The 23,071-nt window shown below is 40.5% G+C and overlaps 2 protein-coding genes across 24 annotated transcripts in view; one reads left to right on the forward strand and one right to left on the reverse strand.

The window, feature by feature from the left end:
• The first annotated feature begins 560 nt into the window (after window positions 1-560).
• On the forward strand, window positions 561-6,943 carry UQCC5 (ubiquinol-cytochrome c reductase complex assembly factor 5). 6 transcript variants are annotated; one of them, XM_079967253.1, is made up of 4 exons: window positions 561-689; window positions 3,066-3,202; window positions 3,751-3,943; window positions 6,563-6,943. In XM_079967253.1, exons 3-4 carry the CDS (start codon window positions 3,793-3,795, stop codon window positions 6,619-6,621), a joined length of 210 nt encoding a protein of 69 aa, XP_079823379.1. In that variant the 5' UTR covers window positions 561-689; window positions 3,066-3,202; window positions 3,751-3,792; the 3' UTR covers window positions 6,622-6,943. The 6 variants fall into 6 exon arrangements, with proteins under 6 accessions (XP_079823379.1, XP_079823377.1, XP_079823381.1 ...); XM_079967251.1 differs by having other exon boundaries at window positions 669-732; XM_079967254.1 differs by lacking the exon at window positions 561-689 and adding an exon at window positions 785-809.
• The window catches only part of PBRM1 (polybromo 1), a 57,670-nt gene continuing 41,161 nt past the window's right edge, over window positions 6,563-23,071 (reverse strand). For 11 of the 18 annotated variants that reach the window (XM_079967216.1, XM_079967215.1, XM_079967212.1 and 8 more), the window contains 5 exons: window positions 19,836-20,000; window positions 15,772-15,918; window positions 13,923-13,990; window positions 12,908-13,124; window positions 6,563-11,627 (listed from right to left, as the gene is read on the reverse strand). In XM_079967216.1, coding sequence (XP_079823342.1) covers window positions 11,455-11,627; window positions 12,908-13,124; window positions 13,923-13,990; window positions 15,772-15,918; window positions 19,836-20,000 — 770 coding nt within the window. In that variant the 3' untranslated portion in view covers window positions 6,563-11,454. The remainder of the gene's footprint in view (window positions 11,628-12,907; window positions 13,125-13,922; window positions 13,991-15,771; window positions 15,919-19,835; window positions 20,001-23,071) is intronic. The other 7 variants (XM_079967214.1, XM_079967213.1, XM_079967211.1 and 4 more) reach the window with 3 other exon arrangements.

Raw genomic sequence — 23,071 nt, forward strand, 5'->3', positions numbered from 1 at the left:
TTCTTACCAAGGAATAAGCGCCACAGGGCTTCTGTGAGCCCAGTGAGATTTGGCGTGATCTTCGGCGGTTAATAAATTATTAAACATGCCATAATAAATGTTGGCTTTTAAGATGCCACATGGCAGTTCTTTTCCCCGCCATGCAGACTAATAGTTCCACTGTCAGGAAATGACGCATTGGAATTATTTTGAAGGGAAGTAACAGCCAGCCGAATATGCATCCAAGTTGCACAACGCAGCGCTAATATAGCCAACATGTACAACACGGCTTTTTTCTGGATCCTGTATCTTCAGCACGAGTCTTGTCCCCGCCCCTACGAGTATTCCCTGAAACACTAGACCTTCCTGTTTTGTAGTTTAGAGAAAAGCAACAAGGGGACATCTGGAAGCTTATGGCGGAGACCTGAAATCCTGTGCCCCTTACTCGGGAGTACTCCCACTGAACCCAGCGTGCCTTTAATATCGCTAGGAGCTGGCTGCCACCTTGCTCCCTTGTGCTCTCGGGCCCACCATTAGCGCTCGAGTTCCTCAGCGAGAGCAAAAAACCCATCTCCTCCCGCCTATTCCTCATCTGTTCCGCAAGCCACGCCCTCTAGCGCAGCGAGCCAATGGGATCCGGCTATTTCCCTTAGCGCGTCAGGAGGAGGCGGAGCGAATTTTCCTCTTCCGTCGTCTCTTGCCCACAAGGGGTAAGTCTGCCGCCTCGCACAGGTCTGCTCTTTAGGCTCCAAGGTGAGGGCCTGCCGCGCCTGCGGCAGAGTCTTCAGGGCGGCTCAGTGATTGGGTGAATTCGAAAACGCAGAGTGGGGGTATTTGCCGTTATGACCGTTGAACCTGCGAGGGGTGGGGTGGTCGGGGTGGAGGAGCTGCTGCAATAAGCGCTCCAAACTCGGGCCCACAAGAGACTGGAAGGTGTCAATGGAGTGGCGAATAAAAGACGCGGGTGATGGTGGTGGAACATAGGGCTAAGAGGTGAATAAAATGATGCACCTTGCGGAGAAAGTCACCCGCCCGTTCTCATAGTGCGGAAACTAAGGGTCGCCTAAGGAAGCTTAATAGTTAAGCTGTGGAGTTTTGTACTGCAAGATGAAACAGTGGGCGGCTTCAAAAGGGGCTTGGACAGGGTCCGCCCAAGACATTTTGCCGCCTGAGGCAAACCACTGAATGGCGGCCCCCTTCCTCCCCGCCAGGGAAGGAGGAGTGGGTGAAGAGCTGCATCAGGAACAGGGGCGGGCATAAAGATAACAAGGGAGTCTGCTGCCCCTATGGATCCTTCCACCTGAGGCAGTCGCCTCGCCTTGTCTCATGCATGGGCTGGCCCTGGGTTTAGACAAAATTCATGGAGGGAAAGGCTGCTAGTCACGATGGTTATTGGAAATTGATAGCCTCTGAATACTAAAGGTAAAGGTACCCCTGCCCGTACGGGCCAGTCTTGACAGACTCTGGGGTTGTGCGCCCATCTCACTTAAGAGGCCAGGGGCCAGCGCTGTCCGGAGACACTTCCGGGTCACGTGGCCAACATGACATCGCTGCTCTGGCCAGAGCCAGAGCCGCACACGGAAACGCCGTTTACCTTCCCGCTGGTAAGCGGTCCCTATTTATCTACTTGCACCCGGAGGTGCTTTCGAACTGCTAGGTTGGCAGGCGCTGGGACCGAGCAGCGGGAGCGCACCCCGCCGCAGGGATTCGAACCGCCGACCTTTCGATCGGCAAGCCCTAGGCGCTGAGGCTTTAACCCACAGCGCCACCTGCGTCCCACTCTCTGAATACTAGTTACTGGGAATTACAAAAGGAGGAAAGGGACGCGGGTGGCGCTGTGGGTAAAAGCCTCAGCGCCTAGGGCTTGCCGATCGAAAGGTCGGCGGTTTGAATCCCCGCGGCGGGGTGCGCTCCCGCTGCTCGGTCCCAGCGCCTGCCAACCTAGCAGTTCGAAAGCACCTCCGGGTGCAAGTAGATAAATAGGGACCGCTTACCAGCGGGAAGGTAAACGGCGTTTCCGTGTGCGGCTCTGGCTCGCCAGAGCAGCGATGTCATGCTGGCCACGTGACCCGGAAGTGTCTCCGGACAGCGCTGGCCCCCGGCCTCTTGAGTGAGATGGGCGCACAACCCCAGAGTCTGTCAAGACTGGCCCGTACGGGCAGTGGTACCTTTACCTTTTTACAAAAGGAAGAAATGCTGCTGTGTTTATGCCCAGCTTCCATCCTGTCCTGGATGAAGGACTAGATGGGCTAACAAACTGAAAACAAGACTAAAACGAGTCATGACTAAGGTATTAATTTAGCCCTTTTTTCCTCCAGGAACAGGGCCACCTGATAAACAAGCATCTAGTTGCATGTTTGTTGAGAATAGGTAGCTATTTGTCTTAAATGCAAAGAGAAAGCAGCTGTAAATAGTAGGCTGAAGTAGTGATTAAGTTTCATGAAGGGTCTACTGGGCCTATTGACTGATACACACTATAAAATTCTGCAGGTACCTCAAATATACAATCTGTATAAAACAGGGATCGGTAGCCTGTTCCAACAGCCAATAGGGGCAGTGATTTACAAGGGGCAGGTACAAGAAAATAGGTAATGTTCCAAATATACTTAGGGACACCTGGAGAAAATGGCAAATGTAAAATATAGGACTGAAAGTTTTAATCAGATTTAATTAATAGCCCTCCTAATCCTATGCATGTTTACTCTGAAATAAGTCCCATTGAAAGTAAAACTTGCAGTGGCTTTCCATATTTTTTCCAGTGAGCTCCCTATGAATAAGAATGAACACTGTACTTATTCTTAAGTATGTTAAATATGTATACTACTATAATCAGCTAACTTTACATAAGGTAGTTCAGGAAACTTGCAAAACTTTTTACATGTTAGCAAAGCGATAAACAAGAAAACTGGCATTTATTTACCAGTCAGAGTACTGGGTGATTTTTTTTTCATTATTCAGTAAAACAAATGGAGCTAAATATTCACACAGAAGCTCTGTTAACTTTAATGAACTTTTGCAAGTTTCATGTCGAAGCTTGGCTCTTGTTTTTACTTCTCAGTATTTCTCTTTTCCTTGTGTGTGGTTAGATGCTGAAGATTCTGTTTATACACTGAATGCTGCAGAAATGATTTGATATTGCAGTGGAGTCTTTATTTCTCACTTGTTGACGTGAACCTGACTAGGTTGCATCCCAGACATAGAAACACAAATAGAAAGTTGCAAGGTCAGTGTGCTAAATTTATTCTGTTAATTATTGTTAGGGGTCCTTGCATTTCAAACTGTAAAGTATACCTGACAGCTAGTGCTAAATAAATGTTTAATAGAAGCATAATTATGTTCTACTGTCGGAAAAGTGGTTTCCAGGGTTTTTTGGTGAGTAATTCAGGAGAACCCTCATATTAGTGCATGGGGGAGGAGAGGGGGGGATCATTTCATCTGGAAGCTGAAAAGCTTGTGTGGATTAAAATACTGTCATAGTGCTGTATATGAGTGATTCTATAAATGAATGTGAAAATTATAGAATGCATATAAATTCAAGAATACATTCATATGCACGCTGTCCTAGGAATAATTGCCAATTAAGTAGAATTTACTAATGAGAAAGCATGCATAGATCAGTCTGCATAGCTCTTTATTATTTGAGTTTTGAATGTTTATTGCACAGGGTCAAGTTGTGTACTGTACAAGAACGATATGAAACCCAGTTGGTTTCATTAGCTACTCTCCATATAGGTTTATTAATCATTCTTATCAATTTTTTACATTTTCTAGGATCAACCGCTCACTTGCAAGGATTATAAGTTCCTATGTAAAATGCTTGTCAAACATAAAATAAGACTACTCTTGAACATGGTGCCTGGAAAGCAACGCTTTGGAGTATATAGATTTCTCCCTTTCTTTTTTATCCTTGGAGGTGCTATGGAATGGTTTATGATCAGAGTCCGAATTGGGAAAGAGACTTTTTGTAAGTATTTTCATAAAGTTATCTAATATTTTTCTCTTAGCAGATATATCTACAGTCATTGTTAAAAGCCTAGAACAGATATTTCCTAGTTTGTGTAACCCATTACTACCTCTAAAATAAGTTCATAATTGCTTGAATAATCATACCTGAAGATTTGCTTTGCTTTATGTTCAGTTTTTATTAAATGGAGAAATAGCCCAATATGATCTCAAACAGGTAACCACAATATGGGTAACTTAAGACTTTATGGCTAATGGTATCAAAGGTCTCAGAACTCTTTAATGGGATGCAGTTGCCCTTGCTGCTCTTCTAAGAGACAAGTGACATATTTCACAAAGTACAATTTCAGTGCTATGCCCAATTCAATACCTAGACTGGTCATTTAAGAAGTTGATGGTTTAGTCAGCTACTGTATATGCTCAGTGATCTTCCCCCTCCCTTGAAAAAGTTAGAGATGAACTGATAGCTACCTGGAAAATCCACATTTAAATAGGTTTTTGAGGAGGGATGAGCGTCTAGAAATTTAAGGCAGTGGTAGTATATTGTTCTCTGTGAATGAATGATCCTTAGCCACAGCCACCAAGGAAGTTGTTTTTCTCAAAATGGTTTTACCAGCTTTGTTGAGTGTTGGTACTACACCCAGGTGGTTCTTTCTCATGCATCATTCTCCCTATCAAACGGTGAGGCAAACTGAAGCTAATTCAAATAGCCTTAAGCAACACGGCCCTGGTCAAATAATCTAATAATTTTCTTGTGCATGTAGGTGAAGTTAGGTTGGGGGGAAGAGCTCCCCAGATGGCTGACAGTGGGAATCACTGCTCATATCAAAGATAATTTTGGCATGCTAAGGCAGCTATCTTCAACCTTTTCAGATCCAGGACCCATTTTTAACCCAAACATGTATTTGTGGTAAAAGATTAAGAAATGGGTCCCCATACTGTTGGATCAGGCTTTGACCAGTTGACCAGTGGACCAGTTGAAGAACTGTGCTCTGAGGCATCCATAGCCAGTTTTATTTTTCTGCCTCAGTTGTCACTTCACTCTCTGCCTCATATTGTTTGTTCAGGGCAGTCTTTCTTTCATTTTTTTCTCTGTACTTGGTGTGTGGCTATTTGTGGGACCCTTGTTGTCCCTTCTGTGCTGCTGGCAATTGTTTTTTTCTGACTTTTTCCGTGCTTTGCCACCCTGATGTTCTCCGTCTCCTTCCTTCTCTCCCACCCCCAAAGCCACCTGCCCTTCCCTCTCCTCAGCCATCTTTGCCTGCCTTTCTCTCAATCTACCTTCCTCTATAGTCTGATGAAAAAGTTAAAAATCAATTAAGAGAGGACCCTCTTGTTTATTCCACACCTATTTCCCTGCCCTGAATACGATTTGGTCTACAGTCTCTTTAAGCAGTCCATTGATACCTAACCTCTGATACATCATTTTTTGTGCATGTAAGACGACATCAGGGCCTCACTCTTGTTGGCTATGGGGTCCGCCTCTCTCAAACTACTTGTTATTTAATTTTTGTTCCATATCTTCACACTTCTCAGTTCTTTTGGCAGGGAGTCTTATGTCTTATACTTTTCTGTCACTGTTCTGCCTTTGGCTTATTCCACTTTGCTAGGCTTGTAATAATTAAACTGGCAATGGATGCCTTAGAGTGCCAGAAGACTTTGATTTGAACATCAATTTCTTCTGTCAACCATTGGCTGTCATCTTACATGCATGAAAAGCAACCCTTCACGGGTAAGTACCAGCAGTATCATCTCATGAAATAGGTAGCAGACTTAAGTCAGCAGTAGCCTGGCTAGTTTCTCCCATGAGGCTATTTTGGTTAAACCATATTCACCTGTTTTATGATGCCTGGTTATATAATTTCTGGTATTCTGAATTGGAACATGGCTGGATCTGTTACCTTTGATCTAACCTTGGAGATGAGGGATCTCTTCTCTCTAGTCTTTGAAACTTATTGCTAAGATCAGATAAGCCTCTGCCTGCTCTTTGACAGTAAACTGCCAGAGCAGGCAGCCATTCTGATCACAGTGCTGTGGAATTACAGCACAAGATCAGAGATAACTAAGACTCTACTGTCTTTTACCATCAAAGAACAAGCAGAGGCTTGTCTCTTCTCTTGGTTCTCTTGTCCTACTGCACTAGATGTGCCTCTACTTGCTGCTTGGTAGTGAAAGGCAGTGGGAGAGGCTTATCTCCAATCTTAGTGCTGTGGGACAAAAAGTATTAAGATCAGAGATAAGCCTAACACTTCTACCACAGCTTAAACTTTGATTCACCATATATATATCAGGTGATTGATAAGTGGATGGTCCCACTCGCCTATTAAATAGGGTCTACTGGTGGGTCAGTTCTAGATCCAGTGCTTTGGTGAGATCACATTCCCCATCCTTGTTCTAACAAGCTTTGCTTCTATAAATCACTCATTGCCATGGTATATTCTTCAAAATACGATATTTGGTGCTGTGAACTGGTTTGGCATGAATCAGCCCATTCAGTTGATTGTTTACATTGTGGGGGGCGGGGGGGGGGGATAGCTGTCTCATGAAGTGACGTAATAAATGTAAGATGCATTTAAAGGATGTTTCCACCACAGTATTTTGAGAAATAAATATTTTACAGATGACGTTTACCGTAGAAAAAGGTCTGAGAGACAGCATGAGCAAAATTTGGAAGAATGATGACTTTGACGCTGAATAATTTAGATGAAGTGAAATCTGAACTTCTAAATCCTACTTGCCTTTCACATCTAAATTAAGAAAATTACAAGTGTTCAGAATGAACGATGACTGTTTCGAGTCCCATGAAGTTTTTGCTACCCAGGTTGCTGGAAGATGCTGTAGTTGTCTTATTGTAGTCACAGCTACCCAGGAACTGAACAGTAAAGACCGGTTACAATACTTATATTTATTTCAGAAGCTGTAATTAATTGTACATCTAAAACATTTCATCATTGGTTTATTGATTAATCACCTGTTTTTATAAACTCTTCCACAAATACAACTTGTAGTACTGCTTCTCTTTTCATTTTAGGGAACCTGTTTGGCATGACACTGGGCTGGTTCAGATGTAGCAAGCAATCATGAGCCTTGTCCATGCGTGGCCGCAGAGAATTCTGGAAGCTTTGCTCTGGAATGCTTTAGTACATTTCCCCCTTTTCAGCTTGTTCCAGTCGCTCTAAACAGCTGCTGAATCAAGGGAAGCAGTGAGTGGTTCATCTATTATTAGCCTTTGCAGGGTTGGCTAATGTTTCTTGAGCCAACGACCACATTGATCCAGGGTCAGTCTTCAGAGGGCTGCATGTCATGGCCAAGTATAGAAGTGGCTTTATTATTTAAATAATAAAGTGTGTGTGTGTGAGTGTCATGCACCCCCCATCCCCAGTCTCCTGGAACTGGACGCAGCCTGCACATTAGCCACACCTGCTTTAAGGGTTTGAAATTGTATTGTATAGTCTTTAGTATTTAGGACAAATTACCGGTACTTTTGGGGGTAATTTAACCTAAGTTAACCACAATATGCCCCAAGAAATAGACCTCAAGCCTGTATAAACTTACGCGTTACTCACATCAAAGTCCTAATGCATGAATACACAGGTGCATATAATTCAGCTTCAGAGGAGTTACACTCCTCAAAATGGGGAGAACACTGAAAAACGTTCCTGTTGCTTATATAGCTCTATGATACCAGGTGTGCTCTATCCTATAATTTGTAAAAATAGTGTTTTGAGATGTAGAGTGCACTTTGCTGGTATTGATTATGGTACAAGTAGATCTGATGAAATTAAGGACATTTAACATTCCTTCTATAGGTCACATACTATATAAGCCGTACATGTACGTAGGAATTAAGCGTTAAGTGAATTCAACAGTGATTTTCCAGACAGGCAAAATGTGTGACCACCATCATACACCTGAGATCCAGTGGATCTGTGTATTGATTTGATACAGTTCTATATTAGGACAGTTCAGATTGTTTCATATTATCCTAGGATTGCTTTTTGGGGAAACTGTGACATGTATAGCTTGCTTATCCCTGTGGTTTCTTTATAGGACACGTCTAGATTTCCAGGAAAACTAAGAATAAGACATCAAACCTGGCTAATCCAAACTGCAAGCTATTTTTATTCAAATTAAAAAGCCTCAGACAAACTGATAGTACATGCACATTGACTAGTTATCACTTTACTCAATGGAGTATACAACCAGGAGTAAAAAATGAGGCATGGATTAACCAGGTCCAAAAAGCATATATGCTGAAAAGTATTATAAAACATCAACTTGAATTATTACATAAACACATTTGCTCTAAGGGAAGAGTGGGGAATATGGAATAGGAGATGAACTGCTGATCACTTCCAAACTGGTTCACTGAAAAATATTTTTTCCACTCAAGCCAACCATTTCCCATACTCTTATTTGAATATTCAATGTCCTTTTATTCTAATACAGTGCATGGCTGTAGAAAAAAACAAATAATGGGTTCAAATGGTAAAAAAAAGACATGGTTTGCTCTCCTTCTCAACAATTTATAGTTAGAAAAGTTTAGTTAGCTGGTTGTGCAATACTGGATTGTAGCCATCAAACTTTAATCCTACATGTTACTGAAATGCCCCCAGTAAAGAGAGACATGATTTTGGAATAAATTAAATTTAAAATAATTAGGGCCAGCCTAATGGTCTAGGAGGAGTGCTCTGCACTGCCATAGAAAAGGCAAAGGCCTCATTTACAGTTCTAATTGTTTACTCCTGGGTTATTAGAAATAGTGAAGCTGCCCTCTTCAATGTCTGGAAAAGACAATGCTGCATATTATTCAACACTGATCCTCCTGAATTATACAGCATTCAAAGGGTGTCTCATCCTGTTTATTTTTTAAATAAATAAAAATAAATAAATTCCAGGTTCTTTGGTGTAGTTTTTGCAATACCTAAAACAAAAAGTGATTGAATTAGTAAAAGTCTATGGTGTTTCCAAGTACTAAAGATCTAGGACTTGCTGCCTCCTTTTGACATTGAAACTGAAATGTGGGAGGTAATTTCAAACACACTGGCCACGATCCAGAAGAGCACCCATGCACTCGCCTCAGTAGCTCCCAGTGCTGAGCTGATTTGGCATTGGCAGCTTCTGCTAAGTCACCTAAGGAAAACTCCTGGGTGCATGCAGAGATTTGTGAGGTTTTTAAAAATTGCAAAGGCCATATACTAAGATGTGTGCCACATATGATAGAATGATGATACAAAAATCTCTGTAATATTAATATTGTATTTTGCATTAGTATCTCATCTGAAGAACCAAAACTTTAATAGTATATTTTTCACAGGCTACTTGCTGTCATCTTCATAATGCATTGTATCACTGAAACAGATCCAGAAACATCAACTAAATATACTTTTTTCTGGATGTGTGTCAAAATAAGTAATGGAATGTAATTTTCATTGAGTGAACTAAAGTTGGTCCAATAAGACAGTTACTTATCCTGGTGAACCACTCATTCTCTGAAGCCAACATGGCAACAATTCTTTGTTAAAATCAACCTCGTAATTAAACATGACTTCTAACGTGCCTCCTAACTGATACTTGTGCAAGCTTTGTCAGGTGGTTGCCTCCTGAATTATTTCTTTGAATCCATTCTTGATAAGCATTCCATTACTTGTCAACATTCAAAGCTGTTTTTTCTAAACTTACAAATCTAACTTTAAAGGTGAAGAGGGAGATCTAATTGTGGCAGCCCATCTTTGCAACAGGGCTCCATCCTTCCCCTCCAGTCCCCCAACCCTATGGAGCATATTTTGGGGATGCACATGAAGGAGGTTGTCCTCTTTGTACAAGTGGATGCTCCCTTGTTCTATGATGGATGTCACCCAAACAAGGAAGGCTGTTGAACTAGAAAATCCTAGTATCGGGGCTACACTATTACACATGATGTTTATCAGAGTTTATGTGCCAACTTCTCTGAAAAATGACTAGTAGCGGGGACAGGGTTCTACCCTTGATTTGAGGGGCCCATGCCTACAATTTGCACTGGAGAAAAAGCTCTTGAATTCACTACCCCTGCCCCCGCACCCTGTTTTATGGAAGAAAAAGTGTGCAGTGAAAAGCAGGCTATGCAATTAATGCCATTGGTAGTCTGGCCCTCAGACAACAAAACAGAACTACACAACTAACAACTCCCAACTGGTTTCACCTAGGACTTTTTACATGCCTTAAGGAGCTCTCTGCTTTGTAACTGCTGTTACTAGTAAAGACAAATGCTGTATTGTCCTATAACTGGGGGAACAAAAATTAGATTAACTTTCTAAATAAATTTATGCAGGTTCAGGACACAAATTCCTACATATGATGATCTGCTGTGTTGGGCTTATAAGCAGTGCTGTACAGCTAGGACTATGCGTATAAAAATTATCAAAATTAGGACTGCAGTGCTTTCATCAGAGCAACCTTTAAATAAAAAGTGTCAAAATACCAAGTCCTGAATAGAGCACTTATTTTAAGCTGTTAAAATACATATGCTCATTTTGCATGCTCTGTTACTTACCTTCCAATATCAGTTATAAACTGCATTAAATTTGCAGTGGGAACCTTAAACTACAAGAAACAAAACATCCAATTCTGATTTCGAAGTGAAGGTATTGGAAACTAAAGCTTTGCACCTTTAAAAATACACATGTATAAATGTTCTGATCTGAGAATTCAAAGATATTATGCATCCTTCATATTAGGACAGCAAAGTAGAAATCCCTCCCCCTTTATACTTAAGCTTACTCAAGTATTTCCCCAAGGAGGTGGTGCTGGTGGTGATGAGCACAGGTCTCATCCTGGAGAAATAAATTAGGTAGCACACACTCATCAGGCCAATGTCAACTGGCATCACATGCAAGCCTTCATGTCTGCAGATCTCTTAAAGCAGACTCATCAATACAAGCCCCACTTTGAACTTATATGTGCCAACAAAAGGTGGTCTAATCAAAAGATACAGTCTTGCTTATTTCCTTTTATCAAGTTATGGGAACAAATAAAAAAGGCCTTACATTTACCAAGTTGATTCCATCTTCTCCCTACCCTAGTAGCTTTATTTAAAGGAAGGCTTTAAGTTCTTGTGATGTATCTGCCAAAAGTCACTACCACACAAGCACATGGATGCTCATGCTGCTAAGATGCAAATTGGGATTAACTTCACATTTCTCTTCGCTACACACTCTTGCTGCTTTAAAAAAAAAAAAAAGAAGGCATGAGAACCTCTGTGTAAGGCCAAATGATATAACCTTATTTTGCATTTATAACAAAAGTGTGAGATCATCTTCCATGTTAAAGAACCATATGCACAAGTCTGTATATTTTTTAAAAAAGTCAACATAATATAACAAAAAGTGAAATATGCTTATTAAAAGTGTCCTTATATAAAAAACAATCTTGCAATGTACAGTAAGATGCAATAAAACCAGTTTGCCCTCCCCCAGCAATAACTAAAACAGCTATTGTTCCACAAAAAATTTATATGTTGGTATCGAAAGAGGATTAAACATTTTCTATGTTGTATGCTTGACGGATATTAAGAGTATCTCTCAGCATCAAGTCTCGAAGGCGCCATAAGGCATCTGCCATTGTGGTGTGAGCGCCTTTGCTTTTCAACCAGTGTGTAGGAAGACGGCTCTCTTGTTCTTTTGAGAGATGGACATCACGTCTTCGTGCTGAAGTAGGAAAAGGGCATTCGGTTACATTTCCGTACAGCTTGTCAATATGAATGGAATAAAGTTCATAAGTAAAATCGACAGCATGGACTTCAGCGGGAGAATGCACTCTCAATTATGAACACAAAATCACAGAAATCAAAAGGATTTGACAGAGCTAGCTGATAGAATCTTTTAAAAACTTTCTGCTGAAAAAAACATGCACACTTCTGATCAGTTTTTAAAATAATCACTTAAAAGCCCAACTACATGAAATTTCAGATAAATCCATAAACTGAAATAAAAACTAATACAGTGGACCCTCTAGTTATGTACCGCTCTGGATATGTATCTTTCGGGTTACGAACATGGCAGACCCAGAAGTGTATACTTCTGGGTTTCGCCACACAGGCGTGCACAGAAGCGCTCAATCACACTGCATGCATGTGCAGAAGCAGCGCCTACAGACTTTTCGGGTTGTGGACGGACCCCTGGAACGAATTTAATTTGTATCTGGAGGGTCCACTGTATTCAAATATTCATACAAAGGGTTAAAAGCAATGGGTGGAATTCAACATTGCATTGAATTCAACACTGCCCCCTCCTGCAATATTCTGGGATTCTCCTGCCCCACTGCAAGTTAATTTTGGGGAGCGTGTGGTAAGAATAGAGTGGGGAGAAGCTCCATTTTATAAGCAGAAGCCCTTGTGCAGGGTAATAGTGAACTTCCTTAGTGATTTCAACAGATTGCTAAAAGGCATTGTGAATAACTTATCTGCATTAGTGACTACCAACAGGGGTGAAGGAGCTGTCTTCCCCCTCCCTGTGGACTTACTATACAGCATTTGCTGAAACAGGCTTTCAATGGACGCTCCACAATTATAGAACTCCCTTCTCATGGAGGAGTGCAGATTCCTGAATGCATAAAACATTCTCATTTCAGCTCTTTTAAAAGCCGGAGAAAGGAGAGGTGGCGATATCAGTCAACATGACCAATGGTTGGGAATGATGGATGAAGGGCTTTATACACAGATATGCTACTTCCACTTTAAGGGATGGGGAGGCACAAGCACAGGTCGGAGCTGCACAGCACACCAGCAAAGACAATCCAGCACCCCCACTTGTGTAACCCAATCTTATATCCACTTTGTCCCTCCTCCCAGTAAATGGCAGCTACAGCTCCGCCACACTGGGCAAGCCACTCATACAGTATAGTACTGTACAGTAATGGTAGAATTAAAAGGCCAGCCTCAAAAAAAATTTTTTTCTAGGGTCTCTGTGTTTACTGCAAGTAGACTTACCTGAAAGGGTCTGGTCCCACTTGCTAATACTACTCGAATCAGCACTTAGACCCTCAATGTATTTCAGATAAGCCTCAGAATGAAGAAGTCTTTGCGTCTTTGGTGGAGGGGAGACAAACATAGGAGTTGTTGGCTGCTGCATAACTTGCTGGGCTGCTGGATTTTGTCCAGGATAGGGAGGTGGGGCCTGCTGACCTGGTGGACCAAGGATACCCATCTGGAATAGTAAAGAACAATATCTTAAAAGATCAAACATAGCCTGACGACTGTAGTATCTCATTGAACCAAAGATAAGTGGCGAACACTGTGTTTCTAGAGATGGTTCCATGAAAGGAAAGGGTATAACAGCAAAAGCATCTGAAACATCCTTAAGGGAATAACGATTACCCTCAGGTGTGGTGAGAAATGTGCCTGTGCCAAAAAAATAAATCTAAACAAAACCTGTTTCACGTTGTTATATCAAGACAGTCTGAAATCTCCACAAAACAAATGTCACTTCCATGCACAACACATTCATACATATCATAGTTTTAACTGTTTGGCTATCTGGAATCTTACTTATTGATTTTTGGCGAAGATTACAGGGAATGGTATTGAGAGCAAAAGGAAGAAAGCAGGGCAAGAAATCAATAGTCATGAAAAAAAGAACAAGGAATTGTTTGGAGCAGCTTTCCCCAATGTGGTGTCTTCCATATGCTTTGAACCAAAACTCCTATAATCCCTTAACATTGGTTGTAGTACAAAGTATTTGGAGGGCTGGAGAAGGATGCTGTCCTCCCACCTATTCTCCCTCACCAGCACCTGTTGCCTTACTTAGCTTTTACTATCTGAGGGGATAGTTTATATCCTCTAACTCCTACATCATTAAATCACATGCCAGATGTAGTAAGGAAGCAGTATCAGAAAATAAGAGGAGCAATAAACTCACTAGGTTGTGGGAGGTCAATTTATTAAAAAACAAACCCTTTGAGAGTATGATTTATAGGATTTTCCTATGCCTATCTAAATCACTTACCTGCTGTCCAAAAGGACTTCCTGCTGAGGGGGCTCCTACCATGGAGGAAACGCTTTGACCTATAACACCTATATTTCAAAATGAAAAAGAAAAAGAAAAAGGAGTATTACAGGTATTAAAATATGATCCCCTAAGTATTCTTATTAGAAGTAGTAACTTGTGTTGACTGACAGTTTGTGGTGTTTGGGGGGCTTCCAGCCAAAATTATTTCATCTAGTAATAATCTCTTCTGTAGGCTCTGAGAATAACCTCACAAAGACTGCTGCTACATCACAAATGAACTAGTGAAGTTGTGCAGGCATGCTAGCTTATTGTGTTGGTGGCTGTTTCTTCATGTTTACAATTTATTCAGAACCAGCCTTCCTGGGGATTATAAGGATACAGTTTGGAATTTTGATCAGATATGCAGTCATTTCTATCCGACAATGACAGGCTTTCCTTGTTGAATAAATGGGTCTACTTTGTTGGGGTTTTAGTATTGCTTTTAAATGTATCTCTTTTTGTGCTTTTAACTATTTTTAAAAATCTTTTACATGCAAATAGCCTTGAGATGGTTGCTTAGAAGGCGATTAATACATCCATGATAATCATAGTAACACTGTTTCTGCAGCTAAGGAGACAAGGTGTTTTTAAAATAGAGAAACCTGTCAATGATAGTGAACATCCACAAGCACTTTATGGCTGTTCAAAGTTCAACAGCACGACAAGCCATAAAGAAACTATGGCACACATCTATATTCCAAAGCTATAGTTAATTTCTCACTGCAAATCCTCAAATTCTTGAATGCTGGATGTTAACTGTATACCCTAGCAGGCTTGAAGAAAAAAGGGATCTTAAAGGCAATTATTCATGTTCACAGATTTTAGGGGAACACTACTGTGAAATACATACTTAGAAATAAAGCAGGCAAATCACATTAGTTTTTGCCCACAGATTAACAGCTGAGCTTATCCACTGCATGCAGAAAAGGAGTATGATATACCATGTAAAAGTGAAAGAAAAATTTGCAGCAGCAAAAAGGAGAAGGGGGCAATGAACAAGGGTTCCATAACAGCCCCTGTCTCCCTATAAATAGAAGTTTAATAATTGGAAACAAAATATCTGTTTCTCTTAGTTAATGTTTTATTCATGGTTTTGGATAAATATTGATCCACATCACAAGAGAACATTTACTTTTAAGTATTTATCAAACCTGGATGAACTGTATGTTAAAGAACAAGCCTGTACCCACATTTCAACCTCTCCAGACACTAATATTCCCCTTGGCTGAAGCTTCAGTTTGCTTTGTTTAAAAATCAGGCTACAGGGTTTCATTTTTTAAAAATGATTTGCTGTTAAATGAAGTTGTTTGAAATCAGGATGTGTATATTTGAACTAATGGTGCACAAAGAAATAAAAAACTAACAGTATACTGGTTTAAGATCCATGTCTGGTAGTGAAATTGTCCGGTTCAACAAACAACATCACCTTCAACAGTTTCAGAAGGACTAGGAATTATGTGTCTTCAATACTCTATGTAACCGTTCAAGCCAGATCTATTTGACACTTTTTTAAAAAACTCATGCTAAAAAGACAAGGGTATTTCCATGGTCAACTCCTTTGCTGCTGGATCAGTCACATTTGTTGCTCTGCCAACATGTATCATACATGCCAAGATGTTTGGCAAATATACTTTGTATATTTCTCAATGCACCTTGCACATCTAGAGAGCTAGACATACCTGGAGCATTCGACAGGAGTCAAGCAGTTAAGCTACAAATGCACAAGCTGCAAACATTTCCTACGGCAACTGGTTAAATGGGGTGAGAACAGAGAGGCGAGATAATGAGTGAATGAGGTCATTCTTACCCGGTGGTGGGATGCCTGGCATGCCTGGTGGAAGTTGGTGGGGTGGAGGCACCCCAGGGTGAAGTGGCGGCATGCTGCCCATGCTAATAATGCCATCAACTGGGCCCTGTAAAGTTGGCAGCCCTGGTGGATAGCCACCTAGCATGCCTTGAAGGACACAACAAATTTCAAACATGCATCAATGACATGCAAAATGATCAAAATAATAATTACATGCACTACCCACATATATGCACCTTCGGTACTGCCATACAACACTACAATTAGTACCTTGCAAAAATGAACATTGTTACAGTGCCAGATACCGTATTCGGAACTGATTAGTATTTAGCCTTTTGGCATTTTCTTCAGGAGGAAACCAACTGAGCATTTAGAATCATTAAGTGGTTATTATTACAAGCAAATGCAAAATGTTTTGTCAGTCATACGGAAGTATATATCACATTGCGACATGCACATTCAAAAATTCATGGGACAGCAATGTAGCTTAACAGAAGATGTATGGATACCAGGCATTCAGGTTGTTTATGGCTTTTTCACTTACACAGGATGTTAACCACTTACACATATGGGAAATTAATTTAACAATACTGCATAGATTGAGCTGCTTCCCATCTCTCACCTTCATTAAGGCCAAAAGACTACTAAAACAGAAGGTATATTAGAGAGAGAGAGACCTTATCTTTCATGTGCCATGACAGAAAAAACTTCATGGACGTTTTCATCAGGGAATATTCACTGCACAATCATCTTAAGTGCTCACATAGCTTATATATTGCTGCAAGTTACACTACTGGTAACTATAAAAAGCAATGTATTGCACAGTACAATTCTTCACCTTCAAGGCATGTTAATTTTAGCATACTATAGCAATGTAAACAAGGAATCATGTATTGTACTGAACAGAAGGCAAAATGGACAAGTCTCTTGACAGAAGAGAATCAAGGGCACAGGAAAAGAAAGTAAGGATTGCTGTGTTCGGGTGCCTTTAGAATAATCAAGGAGAGTTAACCGGGGGGCGGGGTATATGTAGGGTCTTCAACATAGAAAATTGGGAAAGGGAAGAGATAGGAGGTAGAATAAGAGGTAATATGAGAGATAAATGTTGGTGGGTGGTTAATGAGGGAAATGTGGCGGTTGTCTTTGACTGGAAAAAATGGGGATTGTTGGGCGAGGGGGACAATGAAGGTGACTGAAAGAAGTATTCTGAGATATTATGGAGAGAGAGGAAAAGAAGGATTGATGGAGAAGAGTTCCAAGAGATATGGGTCAGTGCCCTGTGTGGGTGGGTTGGTGGGTTTTGGGGGAGAATAATGGAAAATCACTGAAGGTATTCTGAGAAAAATATGGCAGTTATGTCTGTGAGTTGCTTTGGGGGCTCTATATGAGGTCAAAGGTGGTGAAGAAATACTTTTTCAAGCATCACTTGATTATTTGCAAGGCTGGAACCAATATTGTGGATAATTTCAGGTAATGATTTATACATATTCAGACCTACCTACTGAAGGAAAGTTAAGTTTGGAAGTAATAGCTCTAATTTTATGCCTGTGTAACCTTACCTAAGAAAATTTAACATAAAACTAGTAAAACGAACAAGAATAATATCAACCCAAGTGGAGATATGTCACAAAAATAGGTTTATGGAATGCTGCTGCCCTGTTATAGGAAAGAATGGGCATCTCCTTGAATCAACACCAGAGAGACAGATTTTCTTCTACAATGGTGCTGGCAATCCACCCAACAGCAAAGCGGAGATCTGGATTCTCAGTGAACCACTAAAAAATACATATTGCTTTCTAAAAACTTTGAAATGGCTTAATATTCAATCTCTACACAACGTATGCAACAAAAACTGAACTGAAAAGGAATTTATTTATTTTTTTACAAATGGAGCTGAGATAAAATGCAACATTTTTGGACTAGATTCTCAGCAGCCGTGACGAATCAAATTCACAGCAACAAATTAAAAACTAAGAACCAAGCTGTGTAAAATTTATTTATTTGGAAACATTCTACTGTAAATTGAGATTCCGTGTTGAATGATCAGGTGAAAACAACACTGGCTGCCATTCAATCACAATGATACTAGTGACTATATTTAGCATTTATATCACACACTTCAACTGTTCAAAGCATGTTGCAAACATTGTGCCAGTAATGTTTATAGCAGCCAAGTAAGTAGGATAGTATATGCAGAATGGGGCTGTGAGCAGAGGATGAGAAGGAGTGGCTTCCTTCTCCCATCCTTCCATGGTTGATGGGAGATTTGAACCGGGGACTTTGGCTCACAGCCAAAAGCTCACTAGACAAAATGCTGCTCCAGCTCTTTCTTCAACTGATAAACTTCACTCAAGAAAACAAGAGGTGCAGTGAAACATGTTTAGCAAACTATTCATCATATCATGTAAATCAGTGGGACAACTTTCTATTAAAGACGAATAGTTCCCTGCCACTTATTCTCCTTTCCTTTGCAGTCTCCTTACCACTTCCCGGCCTGTTTCAGGGGGGTCCTTCAATCCCCTGGAACAGGTTTTTGCAGAGTGCAAGGGAAAGTGAAACCAAAATCTTACAGATCCCTGTTTCATGAGCAGAACGCCACTCTCAAACCTCTGAGTGCGTCCCAAAGCTGCCCCCCCCCTTTTGCTGCACTTACATTACATTGCCCTGCGGAAATGTTGCAATTATTCCCAGAGAATTACATTAGTTGCTGATTTTTGAAGATATTCTTCAGACAAAATAAGTGTTTCAAGAAAAGCTGTTTATAAACAGATCTGGATCAAAGTGAGGTGTAAGTTAAGATCACGTGGTGAGAAAAACTGGATATAAAACGGAATATTGGGTTTTTTAATGAGATGGTGATACTAAAAGAAAAATAAATTTAATAGATTATATGCTAGGTCCTATTAACAGACAATTCTGCCGCATTAAATATTATCAGAATAAAATGCCTTGCAATTTGTTTGCATGTAATGAAATGCAGGGTGCCTCAGAAAACACGTATTTAGATCCTGGTGAAGTTAATGTATTTATTTTCAAATACAGATTCAGAACATATGGAGACCTAAACTAAACCAAATCTACATACACCCTAATGCAAAATATTTATTCCTGTTCTTGTATCTGCTTTGCTCAGTTACAGAACTAGATAAGCTTGGATGCTTAATACTGATAGAGCCTTGACGGATTTGAATACACAAAACTAGGTTACATGGTTTGATAATCAAGTCCTATATGTAAAATTATCTAATAAAAACAGCTAGAATTTAAGATGGAAATGAAAGCTTCCCAGCTCCTCCTCAAGGCTATGCCTTAGGAAGAGGAGGAGGAGGGGAGACAGCATAAGCTTGACACTCATGCACAAAATACTAAACTGTGTGGTTCAGCATTATGCCTGAACAATATAATTGCTTTTGAAATATCACAGTTATGAAAGTGGATTGCAGTGTGGCATGGAAGGGCTTGCTGCTCAATTCACACAAACCCAAAATCCTGCAAAAGAAAAGAAAACCGCTTTGAGGTTTTCTACAATCAAGCGGTATATGCATTTTATGAAATAAATAAATGTTTTCCGATTCTCACTAAGCACTGCTTCCAAGAACCCTAGCCAGTTCAACTGATGGATAAAATCAGTTCTCAAGTTTACCCTCACGTTAAGGCATCATATTACATTTTCTCACAGTCGGAACATGTCTAATGTTACGGATGACGTGCCACCTGAGAAAACCATCCACTCTTTCCCAAGTGTCCAGATTCTGCAGCATTCAGAGGAAACAAAATAGAATTAACAGTACAAACCAGGAGCAAGTTTGCTGACCAGGGAATGAGCTGGCAGAGACTTCATCGGGATAAGACGGCATGCTTAGGATTAAGGGGTGCTACTTCTACCAGTGAGGGAAACATCCGTGTTTGCTTTGAACTTAAGGTTTTATGAGGTAAAGTTTAATAGTTTTTTTTTCTTTTTCACTACAAATAAAGTGACCCAAGAATAGCGTTCAGAGTTATGAAGGAGTTTGGTAAAGTGGATGAAGGGAAAAAAATGGTCAGAGCCCCTATTTGTTTTTTACCTGCAACAGGTGTCAACTGCGGATTGAGCATCCCCATTGGTGTTGGTGGCGGCACCACCCCCATTAGAGCCCCGACAGGAGTGCCTGCCCGGGGGGAGGAATTCTGCTGCTGTTGCTGTGCTGCTCGTTCTCTCTCCTGCTGCTCAGCAACCTTAGCTGCCCGCTCTGCAAAAGTTTTAGATTTTAGACTTTCAGTTCTGTTTCGTTAACCCAGAATTTTTAAAAAATATATTCTCTAATCACTGAAAAAGGACTAGTCAACATTGGCAACAAGTTTAGGCTTCAGTTGTGGGTGGGTGGGTGGGGGAAATACAGGCTATTTTTGAAAATGCAATACATAATTTTGTCTTAGTTTGGCTGCCAACAAAAAGACGATTAAAGAATCTACGATGAAAGGGCTTCAGAAGAGTCAACGAAATGTGGGCCCAGATCCCGAGAACCAAGGCTTCCTCCAGCCTGCAGTCCTCTGTGCCCCCTAAAAGCTTCTGCTGAGGGTCGGGGGACCCTCTGATCAGAACAGATGTGATGCAGGGGGCTACAGGAGGAAGTTGCCCCCAAAGAGGTGAAGGTTTTCGAGGAGGACGCAAAGGAGGGAAGGGTGGAATGGGACAGTCTCCTTCCGCAAACTACTTTCCATTGGTGGTTCTCAGAATCCAAGCTATGCGGTTTTAGAGCTGGTGACCTTTTTAAAAGTCCATCAGTCCATTTAAAAGTCCAATGGTACCATCAGATAGTAGCAGCTCAGGAGTAAGAAATACGCATGCCAGGACAGCTTGGCATAAGATACTACGTACCATATTTGCAATTCACAGCCTGTTAGGTCTAGATTCATTCTGTACATGCCAGTGGGCCTGTTCCAGAGTAGGTGAGCTACAGAGTACAGTACATGTCAACGGATTTGCTCTGATCCAAAACAAGTACAGTGGTGCCCCGCAAGACGAATGCCTCGCAAGACGGAAAACCCGCTAGACGAAAGGGTTTTCAGTTTTGGAGGTGCTTCGCAAAACGAATTTCCTATGGGCTTGCTTCGCAAGATGAAAATGTCTTGCGAGTTCCTGCGGGTTTTTTCCCCTTCCCCCCTCCTTTTTCTAAGCCGCTAAGCTGCTTATCAGCTGATCCGCTAAGCCGCTTATCAGCTGATCCGCTAAGCCCCTAAGCCGCTAATAGCGCTAATCCGCTAAGCCGTTAATGGGCTTGGTTCGCAAGACGAAAAAACCGCAAGACGAAGAGACTCGCGGAACGGATTCTTTTCGTCTTGCGAGGCACCACTGTATCCAGTTAGACTTTAATAGGGCCAGTGTTGTCCCAATTTTTACCTCCATCTTTAACATAAAGCCCAGTGTTTAGGAGGAGGGAAATTCTATTTTCCACCCACCTTGGTTCTTCCAAACAAGCTTCTTCAGCTACCATGAGAACAATACATTTGCTAAACGTAACAAAATCTGTTTGGAAGGCATTTTTTCCATCTATAAAGGAATTGTTCTAAATGTATGCTCAAGAGGCTTGGCAAGCATAATGGTTTATCCTGAACTCCTGGGGGAAACTATCGAACAAATACAGCATCCCTTTCCAAGTTGCTTCCCAGATCAAAAATGTAAATTTTGTTAGAAAACAACAAGAATGAGACAATTGCACAATTTGTCCCATCAAAAGACTAGTTTCCTAGCACAGCATTTCATATATCCCAGTTGCCCAACAGACTTAATATTTTATGTAGACAAACAAGAAAAGCATGATTCTTTTTGCACCTTCTTTGATTTAGGAACAGAAATAATGCATCCAAACTTATATTTGGGGGACGTGAAATTACAGGCATGATCAAAGAGCACAAGAGAAAATACACAAAGATATGCAACTGCAGTAGACACAAATTATGTCTACTGTAGTATGTCTACTAGTAAGGACCAATCTAGATTACAAATGAAGGCTATGTCATAGATTCCTGTGTGTGTGCATATGTATAAAGTTTTAAGCATACAATATATGATTAATTTCATAACACAAATTCCTTAAAAGAGATCAAAAGGCAAGGAGTTACTATATCGTCTTCTGTTTTAACTATGAAAAAGACATTTTGATTATCAAAATGAATTTTGATTATTCATAGTAAATTCAAAAAGAAAACATTGGATTAATATTTCTTTTATCACGTAAATTCTAGAGACTTGAATTAGGACTACGTTCAGCAAAACAGGAGCCAATCTTTCAGCAATGGTTTTATTCTAAATGGTTTGTGTCAGATGCTAGCAGACAAGAGAACAAAAACTTGTGATATTGACAGAGCAATTCAACAGTACCAAGCAGACACAGGAGCTGAGATTTGGAATTTCACTGTCAAATCTAGCAAACCCAGCCCCCAAACCTTCAAACCTCACCTTGCAATCACTGGGTACAGTGAAATATTAAGACATGAACCTTAATTTCTCATGTCGAAAAAATTCTTGATTGTGCATATTTATTAATTACTTTGCTTATCAGGGAAGTTTGTCATGCACAGCTTTTGACTGTTTAGTGCTTAAACATTCTGTTTTGAATTTGTGGTGGTTTAAAGCTCAAAGTTCCATTAAAATCCATTTTCATTGCTTACTGAATGGCACTTATTCAGGACATAAACCCTGTATGAGTTTATTCTAAGATGCTCATTAAAAGCACTTAAGGAAATAAAATTCCTTCTAATTTTTAATGCAGCTTCATACCAGATACTTTCCCTTTTGTCCATAAATCTATTTAAACAAAACATACAAAGCAAAATGCCCTCATCTACAAAGAAAGAAAAATCTGCCTTTTGACAAAAATGGCTGATAAAATGTCAGTCTGAGAACAGAAATTTGTAATCAAATTATAAAGGACCAAAGTAGAAATACTTAAGAAAACTTTAGCACGGATGTCAATACCATAGTGTAGTCCCAAGCAAAATAAAAAGGGATATAATTATAATGGATAGAACTTCAAAACGGCATAGTTTAAAGAGAAACTCAACGTTATTGCTTTGAAAAATGTCAGAGACATTGCACTGGCTCAAAAAAATTGTATTTCAGCTTAATAAACTGAGGTATGAACAAGCTCATGGGTGCATAATCAGCTCCTTTGCAGTTTGAATGAACAAACAAAGAATTATTCCATTCACTGTAGCTTAAATGGGAAACAATGGTTAATAGCTTCAAAATGAACCATGGCATTATCTTCTAGCTTGTTCTGAACCCATTAAACATGGTTTTCCAATACAAGCATGCTGT

This window comes from Podarcis cretensis, assembly GCF_951804945.1.
Source record: "Podarcis cretensis genome assembly, chromosome: 2".
In the NCBI taxonomy this organism is placed as follows: Eukaryota; Metazoa; Chordata; class Lepidosauria; order Squamata; family Lacertidae; genus Podarcis; species Podarcis cretensis.

What these genes read in the sequence shown, in the direction of transcription:
- UQCC5 (XM_079967253.1), top strand. Translation starts at nt 3,793, where the DNA reads ATGCTTGTCAAACATAAAATAAGACTACTCTTGAACATGGTGCCTGGA. An exon ending in AATTGGGAAAGAGACTTTTT is followed by an intron (nt 3,944 to 6,562) that starts GTAAGTATTTTC and finishes AATATTTTACAG; the next exon opens with ATGACGTTTACCGTAGAAAA.